At 42.5% G+C, this 16,530-nt stretch overlaps 1 protein-coding gene across 1 annotated transcript in view; it reads right to left on the minus strand.

Annotated features, from left to right (window-relative positions):
* Window positions 1–14,997: 14,997 nt before the first annotated feature.
* Window positions 14,998–16,530, minus strand: part of GFOD1 (Gfo/Idh/MocA-like oxidoreductase domain containing 1) — a 66,779-nt gene continuing 65,246 nt past the window's right edge. Inside the window, exon 2 of the mRNA XM_086469301.1 lies at window positions 14,998–15,962. Within this exon, the coding sequence (XP_086325427.1) occupies window positions 15,043–15,962 (920 nt within the window). The 3' untranslated portion in view covers window positions 14,998–15,042. The remainder of the gene's footprint in view (window positions 15,963–16,530) is intronic.

Here is a 16,530-nt window from a genome sequence, read left to right on the forward strand (position 1 = left end):
CCAAACCACGATAACCTAAACATTGCATTTTTTTTAAACTGCAGTAACATCAGAAAAGGTAGCACACATGAAAGATAAAAGGGAAACAAGTTTGGAATTGGCTTGGGATTATCTGAGAGAGCAGAGCCAAACTAATGAGTACCCTTCTAGCATATTGCATCTCTCATCTTTATCTGTGACCTTGAGTATTACTGGGTTTGCATTTTGTGGTGATATGTTTACATCACACAAGTGAATTACTCACTGACATACAGTGACACATGAGAAAGAAGCCAAACAGGCATTGGTAATGTTTTTTATTGCAAAATATGAACTGCATTATGTCCATGGTTCTTCAGGAAAAGCAATGCTTTTTCTATTAAAGCTGGAGTAATTTTGTGTGCTGCTGAATATTACAGCTCTTGGAAAGTCTTTAGGGTTTTGTTCTCTTCTGTATGACTGATCTATCAGTGGAATTACAGATGATTATCGGAAGCACGCCTTGTTACGTGAATTTATCAAAAGAAGCTGAAAATGTAAAGCAGCAGAATGTTGATTTTACGCCGCATGGACATCCGTATTTGTGTGGCATTATACCAGATGTTGTAACTTACAAAAAAGAAGTGCAGTTTTCAGGTGGGTTTCATTTGCTCTGAACTGACTGAAGATGCACTTTCTACTTTTTTTAAAAGATACTTGCCTGATAATATCTTCATAGCGTATCAAAACTGGTGTATACTCCCAGCCTGCTAATGCACTGTCCCTTGTTCCCATCACAGTAGGAGATGAGTGATGTTCAGGAAAGGAGTTACAAGTTTGGTCATTTCAGCTTTTCTAAGATATCATCTCCTGTTTCTCCAGAAGCATGAATACTTGCAGATGGTGAGTAGGGCTGTGTTAATGGAAAGGACAATTTACTTACACATTCACATAACCTTTTCATTATGAACAGCGGCAGATCTAGAAAAGCTTGGCCCCGTTTTCTGGCCAAAACAGCATCACTCTGCTCTTTACATTCTACCTGAGAGAAGAATGCAAATGTTGGAGCTATAAATGTTCAGAGCTTAATCCCTTGTTGAAGTGAGATGGAAAAAAAATAACACCCCAGGGTAATAAAAATAACACAAAACTGTTTGGCAGCAAAAGGGACTTCAGCATTTCATTTTAGCATGGCAGCACAACAGGCAGGGCTGTCTCCACGCAGACCAAACCCTGTCTCTCTAATCATGAATACGCAGCCTCAGATGACAACAAGGGAGGCTGAAAACAGCATAAGGAGCAGCTGAACTTGGAAAGCTGAGTTCAGATGCGTCCTACTTCTCTGTTTTCTCATCCTGGTAGAAAAATGAGAGCACTTCAGACATGACATGCTTTTGTCTGCAGAGATATACAGAAAATGCAAGTCAATTATGAAGAAAATAACAAATTGCAGTTGCTCACTCCAAACGTAAAGGAAATAGTATTTGTTTTAAGATTATCTTAATGATTTTTTAGGATAATGTCTTCTGGATTCTAGTTATAACTTCAGTTTGTTGCTTAACCTCAGATGTCAACTGTGCCTGCCCTAATTGTTCTTCTGCCAACCTGATTAGTAGCTGTGTTAAGGATAAGATAGATGTTTCTGCCTGAAAAAGGGTTGTGAGTTTTTAAATAGCACCAAAACCATGCTTTGTGCTGTCAGTCAGCATGGCACATTTGGGGCACTACACAATAATTAACAAATAGTCCCAAATAATCTTATCTCAGTTTTGTTACTCTTTAATTGAGAAGTGACAATGAGGTCATAATGAGACAAAGATTGGTCAGTTTAGGGACAGTGGAGAATCCTAATCAAGAGATTTGGTACATGGATGATGTACAGTTATTATGACCACTATAGACGATTAGAGATAGAGAAAAAATTGTGGCAATATGCAGGTCTCTGCCACAAAATGAGAAAGCAAGTAGGGGTTAGGAGTGGGTTTCGGTCTTTGCAATATTTCTCCTTGTATCAGAGCCACAAATGTGCCCAGAAGCTAATTGAAGGTCACAAGCTGGATATGGTAGTTAGATTTTGTGTTCCACTCTCAACTAAATATCCACAAAACTTTAGGACCTGGGCAAATGGCACAGTGCAGTGGACTGAAGGAGGAGTTGCAAAGGACTTTACTCCTCTTGAGTCCTGCAACCCGGGATGGAGATGGGGACAGTTTGTTTCTGTTTCTGAGCATATTTAAATGAGACATTTCTAAAGCGAGCCTAGCCAAGCCAGAGTTTCAAGGCATCATTTCAACAGCCAGGATTGCAGAAGCCATTGCCACCCTCCTCGGCCAGGACCTGCCCTGAGAACAGCACCCAGCTACCTGCTGGCGCATTTGGCCGTGGAAACAAGTCCGTAGCTCCAACCTGCTCCCTAGGCTGAAAGGCAAGAGCCTAACCCAGTGGCTTCAGTGGGACCATTAATGTAAGGGTGAAAGGATCAGATCCAACCAAAGCAACACAGCAGACACAGCACTTGCACATCCAAAGAATAATTTGTCACTTAATCACCTTTTTTTCAGACTGCGTACCAAGTGGGAGGGGAGCCTTGTACACAAGCAGGCTTTTGATCTCAGTGAAGCTCGGAGAGCTTTGCTAGCGCATTCATTTAAAGGACTGAGCAGCAACTAATCAATGACTCTGAATTATATCAGTCATGGTTTGGAGGCTTGTTTTAATATACGAAGACAAACTGTTAAGCTGGAATGGCGAACTAATGTTTATTTTGTGGTAAGACAAAGTAGGCTCACCTCCCTCCTGATCATGATTTTCTGTGTCGGCTTTCTATGTCTGTGTTTCTATAGTCATTAAAGATGCTGCCAATGTCCTGCTTTCTGGTTGTTGTACAGAATAATGGGAAGCTGTAAAGATCACAGAACAATTTACCTCATAAATTTCTGAATTACAGTAGAATGATTATCATCTGCCCCTCCAGGTAATGATTTGCAGCCATTGCCATTGAGAACTTGCCAGTGGGAACTGAAATCCTTGCCAAACTGAGCAATGTGTACTGTAGGGTGCAGGCAAATACATTCCTCTAACATCCTTTCTCGAAACGCATAACAGAAGAGCAGTTTTGTGCTGACTTGGACGTTTTCAGGCTGATTGGTTATTTTAGCCATTTTCTGGTCAGCACATAAATCTGGTGCTTAATTTTATCAGCTTTTTTATCAGCATTTAAAATCAATGCATGCAGAGTGCAGTGTCTCTCACCTTCCTCTCCATAGATGGAATTACTCAAAATGTATTCACTTCAATAAAGCTGTTGGTATTGGCTTTGATGTTGCTAGCACTTTTCTAAACTGATGAATTTTAACTTAGACTGTGCAGACAACACTAGCTTATTTGGCATTCACAAACTGCAGCAGCATATAAGGCATTAATTATATATGTCTAATTTTATTAATTATAACAAATGGGAATTATATTTGGTTTAAGAGCTATTTAAAGGGAACTAGAAATTAAAGCAGCAGGATTTAGTATCTAGCTGTCATGGACTTGCTCTATGTGGCCTTGGACAGCAGGGTTTGCCATTCTGCCTCTCGTTTTCTAAAATACAGGGGTGAAAGTAATGGTATGTACCACCTTTGTAAAGCAAATGAGATCATGTTATAAACACAAATATCACTATACATATATTAAAATAACAGCATGTAATTTCAAATCTTCCAGCACTACAGTTTTAAAATCCTTTTTTAAAGCTAAATATTTCAGACCACTTAGTCCATAAAAGGAGCAAAATCCTATCAAAAACTGCCTTTAAAAAAAAAAAAAAATATTAGAAGCTACAAGTAAATTAAAAAATATAAAAAATATTACTATTTATAAGAGTATATCCAAGTAAGCTGAAATTCCTTAAAGACCTGAGCTTGTACCTGGTCTGGAATGAGACATTTCTATCATCTTAGACAAATGGAGGGCCTTCTGACAGTGACATTTTGAGTGATGGGTTCAGCCATGGGAGAGGGCAAACCTAACAATCCAAGTAGGAAATTCAGAGAAAAGAGAAATTTATTAGAGTGATCTCTCCAACTTCACCTCCGCCTCCACCTTGCCAGCTGCAAAATGGGAATAATCACAAGAGCTCATTTTGTGGGGATTTGTTAATCTTTATAAGGCACTTCATACGTGTGAAGCAGAACAAAGTTTGCTAGATGTGTGTGAGCTTTGTCAGTGCAGTAAATGACTCAGTCCCTTCTTCTCCACAGAGACCCTGATCCTGCTGTAGGCCTGAACAATAGCAATCATTCCCAGCTAGCAAGGTCTGTGGCCTGAAGGGCAGGGCATTCCCCAGAAAGGTGTTTCTGCAGTCATGGAACTGCAAGAAAAAGGCATCAAAAAGTGAATGGGAAAATGGTCCATTTTAACCAAAAATGTTGTGCTGAAAGAGCTCGGCACAGTTTATACCTGAATTTCCTCACACGGGGACAGAGGTAGACTCATAGGTCAGGCTGGATGGGGCTTTGAGCAACCTAGTCTAGTGGAAGGTGTCCCTGCTTATGGCAGGGGGTTGGAACTAGATGGTCTTTAAGGGTCCTTCTGACCCAACCCCTTCTACGATTCTATGATTTTTTAACACGCTAGTCTTATAACACCAACATCCTTCCATCCTACCAATCAGTCCTCAACTCTCAGCTACATCCATAGCAGTAGATGAAGCGCCCAGGACCACCCCCTACCAAGGCCAGCTGCACAGAATGGCCATGGCCCTATTATTAATTTCATCATCTCCAAAAGAGGCTGGTTACAAGCAGCTTGCTTCCTGGGAATAGTCTCTGCTGCATGCTGACTTCCTGACTGTGCCACAGAAAGGATACAGAAGAATGTAAGTTGATTTGAGCCCAAAACCATGCTTGGGACATTTCTAACAATTTAACAGGACAGAGAGTCAGTTGTCAGTGCCCAGGAGCGTTCTTATTTCTTGTGAATCTGCTTTTTATCCCGGCTCTGACTTTCACTCTCTTTCCAATTACCTTCCTGCTTGAGCTGGAGAGCTTGTCAGAGTTAGTAGCGTAAGGCTTCTGTTCATCAGAGATACATACGGAAAGTATAACAACTAGCACCACTGAAAAGAAATATTCAAAAATAAAATCTAACAATTTAGGGACAGCAGTGGGAAAAAACTTACCAAAGAAAACACATTATGCTACAAGTCAAGCACCATTTCCAAGTGTCTCTGCATTCTCAAAGTCTGAAATGCAGGTCTGAGTTTTTTCAGGTCTGGCTGAAACACCGTGTAAAACTTGCCTGAACAAGTGATAAAGCTGGTTGCATTCAGAAGCTGTTGTCATTGCCTAGATAGGATATGATAATTTCTGCCAAAGCCTTTAGTCTGCAAGGTGTGATTAACTGCAAAAGGCAAGGTTATTAAAACAGATTGGAGCAGACTCTGAAAGGTTTCTCTAAGAATCTGTATATACACCACTTACATGTCTGGAGGAAGGGGCCTCCAGCTTCCTCAGAAATATTTGCTTACATGTATATCCTTTTGTATGGAAATACAGAACTTAAAATTGTTTTCCTCTACCCATTCCCTTTTCTTTTGGTCCTGTTTATTATTCTGCAGTTACTCTACCAACTCTTTGATCTGATGAAAAAAAGAGGACATTTCTGGCAGTCAGCAGACGTGGTTTCTATTTATGTTCTGCTATTAAAGTGATCTGGCATGCATTGCTGTTGACAATGACTCAGGTCAGGGAACTGATCTGCCTGAAAACTAACCTAGTAAAAAACTCATGTTAGTTTTCAGCTAAATCCATGATCACATTAACCTGGTGGCTGCACACAAGCTCCCCAGTGCCAGTACTCAGGGAAGGCAGGAACAAGCAGTTTGGGACAAGAGCGAGGACTAGTGCCCCACACTTGTCAGCAGCCCTGCCTCATCCCTCAGCAACTGCTTATGGAGCTGCACTTACTCATTTTAAGGCAAAGATGTGGTGCCACATCAAGGTTTGTGGTGCTAAATTCACTAGTTGGAGCACTCCCAAATGAAAAATATATTCCAAAAGGCAATGTATGCAGGAGACGAGTATTAGCTGGTACTAGACTGGTGCTGAAGGACAGCTGATGCCTGCTGGGGACACCTGATGGAATTTTCCTCCTTCCATGTTGAACATGACGGCTGCAGCAGTGACCAGCACAGGCACATGGGCCTGAGCAAGGCATGCAAGAGGCACCTGGGTGCTGCTGGGCTGCAACAGCCATTTCTCCAGCCTCCAGCCCCAGGAGAGGGGGCTCTAGGAAGAGCCGCCTCGCCTCACCCCGAGTTGGGCTGCTCTGGAGTATTATATGGGGCAAAAAGTCCTGTTGTTCTGTGCATCACCTATGTCCGCTCTGAAATGTGAGCTTTCCACTGGCACCACACCAACCAAAGAGTCCGCAGCTTTCCACCATCCCACAGGAACCAATAACAAAGGCATTAAGTGCATCTTCTCTTTGGCACAGTAGCACTTTTTAATATCCCCTGCCCCAGCAAACTCTTCATTCCTGAAGAGAACAATGCAACACATTTAACATTCTTCTGATTAATATTTATGGCTGCAAGCCACCCATTGTTTTTACTACATAGCTGTAATCAATAGGGGCTCCAGAAAACAGCAGAACAAGCCAGGGGAGCTGTGGAAGCCTTGGTTCTTCAAAAATTATGGAAAATGGCAAGAAGTCTTCCCCCTCACCCACATTTTTGCAGTTTGTTTTAAAAGCAGAACTCTTACTCACGTTCATAAATCTACACTTAAGTGTCTCACTATGCTGACCCAGGTTTGACATTGTTTACCTTAGCATTTATGCAGCCTCACTAGTGTGGAATGTTTATGCTTGCTCTTGCATTTGCACTTACCTATACAGTTATGTATTGTGTGCTGGAACCGTGTACTAATAATCCCACTGTATCTCTGACACTCTTTCACAGTGATTGCTCCCCTGGGTGCTGTTTTCCAAAGATTTCTGCTTTAATCTTTGAAATGGAAGTAGGCCTTGTTTTACTATGAAGTTGATGGGAAAGGATATACCATTAAATTTAGCCGTATTTTATTTCAGTACCTAATTGATTAGTTGGAGACAGTGATCTGGAAACCTGAGCAAGGTTATACTACATTTGCTTATGAGGGCAAGGCAAACATTAAAATGTAATTCCTGAAGACCTAGGCACTGACTCTTCCTTGCCTTGTGCTTTTCTCCTCTTCAGCCTAAGAAAATAATGATAAAAATGGATTTTATGCATATATAAACATCAGTACATCTTTAACGTATGATAGTTGCAATGGTAGTAGTAGAAATTGCTAACATGCTGCATTTCTGGGGTGAAGTAAATACTCACCCTGTAAATTTTTATAGATATGAAAAATATGCAGTTTACTCCACAGGATCATTTGTTTACTCCACAGGATCATGTGATCTGAGGGGAGTGCGCACTGTAAGCGATGATGATTTCCCATCCCTTCGGAGATTTGTGCCTCAGATTTGCTGTATTTTCGTAGTGCCTGGGAAATGAGCGAGCACTGACACAAGCAGAATCTGGCATCTTTCTGTGTGCTCTGCTGTAAAATAGAAAAAGCAACATAGAAAATGCTCTGTCCTTTTTACAAATCAGTCACAGAGGCAGTAAATCTTTCCTTAGAGCCTAGAATTTCCCACTGCTTCACATTAACTTCTGCTTCGTACTCAGGTGAGGTTTTCTCCAGCATCAGAGGGCCTGGAGTAACAAGCTCCTTACTAGGGTGATGAGACCTCCACATACAAGGGAGAAAAGGAGCACCATAGTAAGCGGAAAGACTTGACAGCTCCTGATGAATAGGAGCAAGGATTGGGTAGGCATGGGTAAGACACTGCAGGGAGCTGAGGCATCCCAGGACACGGGTGGGGAGGTAGGAGGGGGATCTCCAGGCTGTGCTGGAGAAAGGAGGAGAGAAAGGATCTCCAGGCTGTGCTCAGCAGGGATGTCCAATGCCCCCGTTTTGCCATGCCACTGGACATACTCGCATCCTTTGGCAATATAACCAACTGTCTCCTCAGGACACATCACTGCAGCAGGCGTCAGTTCAGTCCTTGTCATAACACTAAAGCTTCAAATAGCTTAGTGTCAAACCTTTCCCTCCCTCCAGCACAGTCCCCAGCCCCAAGCACAAAGACTGTGTATCTTCCTCTGATGTGTTGAACTCAACAGGCAGGCCAGAAACCAGGCAAAGGTGATGGTTATTACCCACACCCACCCCCCCACCCGCCACAAAACACATGTGGGGAAGAACGAGAGACAGCTGAGATCACATCCTTTTACGTCTTTATTTGCCAGTTAAGATCCTTTTATTCCATCAATGCAAATATGCAGAACAGCAGGAAACCATGTTTTAAGCAGCACATACCAGTTGGCTGAGAATAAACTAACTACATTCCCCAAGCAATGTAAAAGTAACAATGCACATCATCTTCCAGAAGAAGAAACAAACAGATATTGCAGCCGAGAGGCACAGCAGGCAGCTTCCGTACAAAGTAATTTGGCTATTTAAAATCCTAGAACCAGCCCATTTCTCCAATCCCACCCCCAAAAGTCCTACTATAATTTAACCACTTTTTTTTTGCTATCTACATAATATATAAAATATAAACTCTGTTTACTTATAACACTTACTTTTCTTGATAAATAGCTCTTTAAAATATCTACTGTACATATGTCCATGCATTGACATTATATATATATAGCATTTATATATATGTATGTACGTCTGAAAAACAATAAATACATACTTAATATTGACACAGCAACAAACTGAACATATTCTCATTTTCAAAATCAAATAAAAGAAAACCAGTACAGAGAGAAACAGTGAGTGTCACTTGTGAAGCACAGCACAGCAGGGAGCTTTGATTCCTGCCCTGGCAGGGCATTCGGTATGCCATGTACTGGAGCAGTTGTGGGGTTAACACATTCTTTAACACATCGATGTTAAAAGTTACTTCAAGTTGTAGGTTAGCCACCCTGTATGCCATGTGTAACACAGACTGAGCATGGGCTCAGTGGGAAACAAAGGAGACTCGCCTCGTGGCTCGCCATGGAATGAGCAACAGATAGGGGAGGGAAGTGAGTCTGACGGCTGGTGTAAAAAGAAAAGGAAGAAATGGACAGCACATGGCTGGACGGTCAAAAATAACCACAGTAAACAAGTTAATAGAGTGAAGTGCTTTAAAGACGATGGCTGGCACTGCTGCAAAAAGTATCTTGATTATCTGTAGCCAACTCCACGTAATGAACTAGTTTTCCCACTGCCACAAGAAGACACAAATGAAACCCAGATGGCCAAATTCAGATGCTAGAAATGGGGTCACTGCATGACACTGCGAGGCTGCAGGTTCCCTGCGACAGGGCAGCTGAAATCACTGAAGGTCCTTAATGGACGTTCACTGAACCTAATGGATGGGATTTTTTAAAGCACGAATTTAAAAAAAAAAACCAAACAAAAAAACCCACAGCCAACCCTAAACAGTTAATTTCACACATGCCAAAACATAATAAAAGATGGATTTTTTTTAAACTTTTCATTTCAAAACAGCACTCTTTTAAAATGGAGCTCAATCTCAAAAGAAAAAACGTAAATGACCTTTCTACAAACATGCTTTGTGTTCAGGTTTGGATTGACCATAGCCATTCTGTTTATTCATTTAACTGAAAATGCTGAATAAAAGCTATCTCGGTTTGACCTAAGCTGATACCCTTCATTCCCCAACCCTAAGGCTTCGATCTGGCAGCTTTGAAAAAGTCATTACTTGCCTGGGCTCTGGCTTCAGTAAGTCACGAGGTTATGACATCACTTCATGAACGCAGCATTACGTATAGTCCCATTTACTTAAAATTTCTTCTTTTCAAGAGCAAATGGAAGTGGGCAATTATTGTTAAGGGGAAATTATTTTTATTGGACAGACTTCATCCAGCAGCTCAAGAGAGAGGAAATTTTAAAGCAGGCAAGACTGCCAATCATTAATCAGTCACACTTCAGCTCTAAAATTTACAAACTTTGCTCCTCACAAGTAACAACTTCAACAACAACAACAAGAAACTGCTGTCCTGAATAATCCTGCCATTTCACAACTAGTCCTAGATACCAGAGAGCACTGCACAGGTCAAATACTCAGCTCTGAGTTTCATACGTACTTAACAGTACATCACTGGGCCACCATCACGCCAGTGTTGAGTACCTGCCAAAAATACAAAGCCAAAAGTCTGCTGGGTGCTTTTAAACCTCTTGTAAATACAGAACTTGGCAGTGAATAGACTTCATAATTTGCGATATTTTATACTGAAGGCCATGTTTAAAAGTCAAATATAAAAATTCCCAGCAACAAGAAATTCTCTCATCTGTAATTTCTGAATCTCTGCAAAGACACCATCACGATACTATGTTTACCTTTACCCATTAAATAAAATCTGCTTTGTTTTTTGGTAGAGAAATGAGTCATTTTAAATTGTCTGGGTCTTTACAAACAAGGTAACAGAGAAAATGAATTGTCCTTGCGCTGTGTCCTCTTTTTTGGAACGGCTGAACTTCCAGGACAGCTGTTCACTTCTACAGTCACTGATTCGAAAGCTATCCAAAAGGAAACGCTACGTACAAAGTGTGGAGTGCCTCTGATTGCCCTGTGCTGGCTGGGCAGGAATTTCTCATGCTTTCGGCCAAAGCAAAGGATGAACTCCACAGCAGCCCATCCTGAGCCTAAACTCATCTATGCATGCCCTGATTCTCTGCCATATTGGCTGCACAGGTAAGGACTTATCTCTAATTAGTATTTTCTAACTACACAGCTAAAGTACCACTAATTTAACACATGCATGACATTAGATATAGGAAACCCCAAGGTCTTGCAGAGTTGTTATGCCCCCATGTAGGACCTCACTGAGTTCAGCACTGAGGCCATGCACAGATCTAGGAGAAGTACAGGACGGATGCTGCGCCCCCAAGGGCAGGGTCCCTTCTTGGGCTCCCAAACACAGAGCTGGAGGACGGCTGCTGCTGTCACCCTCAAGAGGTGCAGCCCTCACCCTCCGCATGACCAGCATATTCTCCCTGTTGGCACAGGCATACAGGTACCAGGCTGCAGACACACCTTCTTGTGGCTCCCTGCTGCAGTCACCATTCTCCATTTGGGCACATGGAAGGACTTCAGTCGTGCCCTGCTGTTGCACAGCGTAGGGTTGCCCTATCACTGGTGTGGACCCTGACGCAATTCCCATGGAAAATAAGACACTGTCTCTCAGCTGACCATCCAAGCATTGGAACAGACCCCTGCAGAGAAGCAGAGCATTTCACCTGGGCTCTCCCCCTTTGGCTCTTTTTGTCTTTGGCAACAGACCATAATGTTCAGTATCCTATGTGCACAGGTTGATGGCAAAAAAAAAAGCCTCTCCAACAGCAGCCCTGGGAAAGAGGAATGAACATTTCTTACCTAGTGTATGAACAAGCTCATTTGGGGGCTACTGTAAATTCCAGCAGTAGCTGCAGTTTGGCTTTTAGGCCTGCACCAATTCTAGCAGCACTCATGTCAAACTTTGTGGCACACTATTAAAGAACAGCATTAAAAATGCAATTCCAAATGTATGTTTCCTGGTGTGGTACCGCTTTTGAGTTCAACCAAGTACATCTCTGCTATCTGCTGCCCAAACACAGCATGAGCTCCAGAGGCTACTTAGGGCAATTCCATGTGCTTTCAACTGTACCAAAAGACCAGAGGGCTTCATGCTGCCAAGAAAGATCCCAGACTGTAAAGTAACAATTTTTCAGAATAGTAATACGCATTCTATAAATAAACCAATTCCTTCCTCCTCTAAGCCAGGTGGAAGTTTAGTATCCTCACACTTAACACTACAGCACCTTCACCTCCTAGAGAATGGAAAATCTGTCATCCAATCCTGAACATATGCAGTTACTGCTGCCATCCCAGTCAGGTAACAACTTTACCTCAATCTAGCATAAGATCTCTGTTGCTGTCAGAAGACAAGGTCCCACCCTGCCCCTGCTCATTCTGGCTGCCTCTCGGGGGCCAGTACCATGGTCGTACAATGAGCTGTACAGGACTCAACCCATTTGCAAGCCAGTACTAATGCTAGCATCAGATGGCTATGTAACCAAAACATTACATTTTCTTTCTGCTAAGCAGCACTATCTGCATCAGTAAGTCTGCAGAGAGGACGGATGATGCCTGTCACCTAAACCTTTGGATTAGGAACAGAAAACTTGAGCTCAGTAGTACTATCCCTATACGCTGTGTCTCACCTGGGGACTGCTCACTGCAGGGGTGGGGAACAGGATTCCAGCGTATCTTCTTCCAGCTGGCATCACAAAACCCAGAAAAACACAGAAAAAAAACAAAATACGGATAGGAAAACCTGTCAACATTTGTGAACCAAAATGAGGTGCAAAGACATGAGGAGCAATTCCAGCACAATGGCCAAACCACTAAGATACAAGACTCACAAACATTTTGGTCCATGTTTAGTTCCGGTTTTGGATGATGTTTAACTACACATGGTTAATTATCATTCATGGCTTGCATTCATGACTTGAACTAGCCACTATTTTCATTAAATGGCTTTTGCCTTACTATATGAAAGCTCTCCTCATCCCCTTGGGGTTAATTTCATTTTTCAGGAGAAAGAGAGAGATGATTTCTTGATCAAATTCTCTCTTCTGTATTTTTCCGAGTATTTTTCAGGGCAGGATCTGGATAGCATGGTATAGCACGACAATTATAATGGGAAATTCCTGTTGGCACAGATACTACCTCAGGAATTCTCAAGAGAAATCCATTTTTAGGAAAAACATCCAAACTTTGTCACAGGCTGCTTCCAAGAAGGAACAATGAAAGCTTGCCCAAGGTCTTAGCGGAAGCAGTCAGCCCCAGACACAGTTGATAGAACTGGCAGAACAACGTGGATAGAAACAATTCTCGGTTTGGGTGTGGTTTTGCAGTATCACATTATTCCTTCATCAGTCACACTATTACACTTTGGGGAATATTTCATGAAAGGTCACAGATACGCTCTTCAAAAGTTAAGCACACATTAATAATGTCAGGGTGGGAGTCAAGTTTCCTAACTTCAGCCACTTAAAAACTTAGAAGCCAAGATTCTCGGCAAAGGAGGAGGACAGAAATTTCCAGTGGGCACCTCCTTCTATGTTAATCTTGGGATGAACTGAGTCATCCTTTGGAGAGCTCTCTCTGTATTGACTACTGTGTCCTTGCAGAGCTGATCAGGAGAAGACACTGGACTTTCAGCTGGCTAAAGTCAGCTGAGATGAACCACACTATTGATGCCCTCCTGTTCAAAAACATGAAGCTCTGAAACTGGGCATAGGACAGGCAGGAGCATCAGCAATCAGACAGAGTCATTTGTAGGAGAAGCCCTAGAGAAGCCCTTAGTGTTCCTAAAAATAGCAAAACTATAAGTGCTTCTAAAAAAATCTAAATTATTCTGACAGTTCTCTTTCTAACCTAAAATGGCAACATTAATGTGATGGCCTCGAGAAAGAGGGTCCTATTTTCTCTTTTAATTTACTGCTCATCCAAATGTTCTCTTCTTTCCCCTAGTCAAAACTACCAAAAAACCCTGAAAAGGTTTTTATCAAGTTTAATAATTTAGTGCTATAGGTTTGTGTTCTTTTTTTTTCCTATCTGAGGACCTAGTGCTGTAAACACATAAGCACTTGAGCAGCTTTATGCAGAAAAGCAGTATCCCTGTTTACGGGGTTGATTCATGTGCCTTTCACTATATTCTTTCAAGAATATATTCTCAAAAGAATATACTATTTCAAGACTGCAATCTAAAATATTAAAAAGAACAGGACAAACATATCAAAAGAGTTTGCCCATCCCTGCACTGATGACAGGGTACCAGCAGCTGGCCACTTTAAAAAGGTGAAGAGGTGGGGGTCCTAGGTAATTTTTTTTTCTGGAAATGGACAGGAAATTTTCTCATCCCTTTTATTTTTCTCACACTCACCACCTGGCAGAGGTGAAAACTCTATAGCGTTGAGCTATATGAAATTAATTGTCAGGGTGCATCTCTCAAGTGTGAGTTCACAAAGGTGTAAAAGAATATTGCCTGTCTAAGCATCATGCGGTTTCGGGTTGGATTCCTACCGTTTTCCACCTAAAACTAAAATGCACCATGAATTCACTCAAAAGTCAGTCCCAGGCACAGGAAATTGTGTGTAAACCTTCATAAGACTTGCCTGAGTTCAGCTGTATAATGGTGAGTTCAAGCTGCCACTTGCCATCCATGAAGGTTTTGCACAACCCATTTCAATCAGCAAATCTGTGCAGTTAACACTGAAGCTTACCAGGAGCCCACAGAAGACCCTCCCTCCCCCAGTACTGGGGAATATGCACTGTGGTTGAAGACTGCCTTCTTTCAAAAGCCACATATTTTCCTACTTAATTATGCTTTAAAAAAATCCCAAACAACACAAAACAAAAAACAACTAGCTAAACCAACACAGAGACGCTCCTAACAAGCTATATGAGAAGAGAGCTGCTGAGATCTTCCATATCACGCAACACTCTCACACCAAGGCCTATTATCCTGTGTGTTGGCTAGAGGTGTAGTACTACAGCATGGTGGTGTCAGCTGTCATGATAGGAACCATTCATGTCAGACACTACAAAAAATTTAACGACATGACAGTACCTTCACAGCCCTCTGGTAGGTAAGGAAAATCTAAAAAGGATCTTCCCAACCTTTCACAGTAAACACAATTGGATAATCTAAAGCACCTGCAAGCAGGAGATGAGTCCATGATATATCTTTCCAATCAGCCAGTTAATACTGTTATTAAAACAGTTATGTCAGCTCTTAAGTCTCCTATCTGTTATGGGCATTTCTAAAGACCTTATCACTCTAGCATTTAGCCACTGACAGATTTAGTTGATCCAAACACCCTATTTCCTTCTCCTGTATCCTCAGCTGTTTCTAAGATGCCCAAGCCCTTCACAGGGGCTGAATTACCATTTCCTTCAAGAGCTGTCTGGTTCCTATTCTTTCCTAGGAGCTGAGAGGAGCTAGCAGTACAGAGACATCCTGCTCTTCCGCATGGCTTCGCTGATTAAGTATGCTGGGCTCAGTTCTGGCTCCTCGGTCATGATTGAAATGTTCTGCCACTCCCCCAACTGGTTTGACTTTTTAATGGTGTCCACCACACACAGGGCATACAGACAGTCGTCAAAAGTGGCAGCCATTGTAAGGGGTCTCCCGTCCCAGGTCCTCCTGTCGTCCTGGTCCTCAAATGCCTGCCGGACAGCTTGAACCATCTTGATGGTGCCCCGGAGGTAGGGGGATGGGATGTCACTGAAGGCCTTCTCTGGAAGTAAGGAGTTGCTGACTGGCGTGGAGTCCTTTAGCAGGAGCTCCCGCTGAGAAGAGCTGTTGCTCTGTCCGTAGAGATCAGTGCCTATTACAATCAGCCGTCCTGCTGAACCCACCACAATAATGTCTTGTTTGAACTCCCCTGGGACATTGAAGTTGAGCGTCACTGTGCAGCACACACCACCTTCCAGGACCATCTGAAACGTACAGAAGTCATCACTGGTGATCTGTCGTATCCCCTTGATGTGGTCCGTCTGCTTCACGAAGGTCTTAAGCAACCCATGCACTTTCACAGCCTTCTGACTGGTGAGGAAGGTCAGGAGGTCGATGATGTAGGTGCCAACCGAGTGCAAGCCCCCACCTCCCATCAGGTCATCACAGCTCCAGTTGTACTTCTTGCCTAGCAGGCTTCCGCTGTGAACCTGCACCTCACACACCAGCAGCTCCCCTACATAACCCTCCTGGATCAGCTGCTTCATCTTCACAAAAGCAGGCAGGAAGCGCAAAACATTCCCCATAATGCTCATGAGCTTTGGGTAATAATGAGCTGCGGTCATCATCCTAAAGGCATCCAAGGGAGTTGCCGTTCGGTCACAGATGACGTTTTTTCCAATGCCTGAAAAACAGTTTAAAAAAAATCATCAGCAAAAATATATCAACTGAGTAAGCTGAAACCTTGGGGCTATTCTTAAAGACTAAGCCAAGAAGAAAGACCCTTGAAAGAAGAAAATATTTCAATATGGTGTTAAAGGCACAAAGATTCCCTCTGGTGCGTTTCCGAAATGCATGCAAGAGTTTCTTGAGCACCATAGTGAAAACGTGTACCTTTTCATTTTCAAAATGCACTCATCCATAAAAGATAGCACAAAGGTGAGGGCCTGGACAGATAAGAAAGTAAGCTAGGGTAAAGTGGACCGCTACCCCACATTTGCCATCTTCTGGGAGCAGGTACAAAACCAACCACCCCCACTCAGCCATCTCCCAGACATCTCGTCTGTGATAACCTGCGGGTGTGGGGGCCTCTGAGAGCTGAATCTGAGCTTCAGATTCAAATCTCTGAAGTACACAAGTAACACGACCGCAAGTACCAAGTAACTTAATGTAGATACACTGCAAAGTCTGGCTTTGTCTTCTCAATGGTCTTGTCCCTTCATCTTTCCCATTCAGACTGTTTAAGAGGCTCT

Source organism: Leptosomus discolor, chromosome 8 (assembly GCF_034619465.1).
Source record: "Leptosomus discolor isolate bLepDis1 chromosome 8, bLepDis1.hap2, whole genome shotgun sequence".
NCBI lineage: Eukaryota > Metazoa > Chordata > Aves > Leptosomiformes > Leptosomidae > Leptosomus > Leptosomus discolor.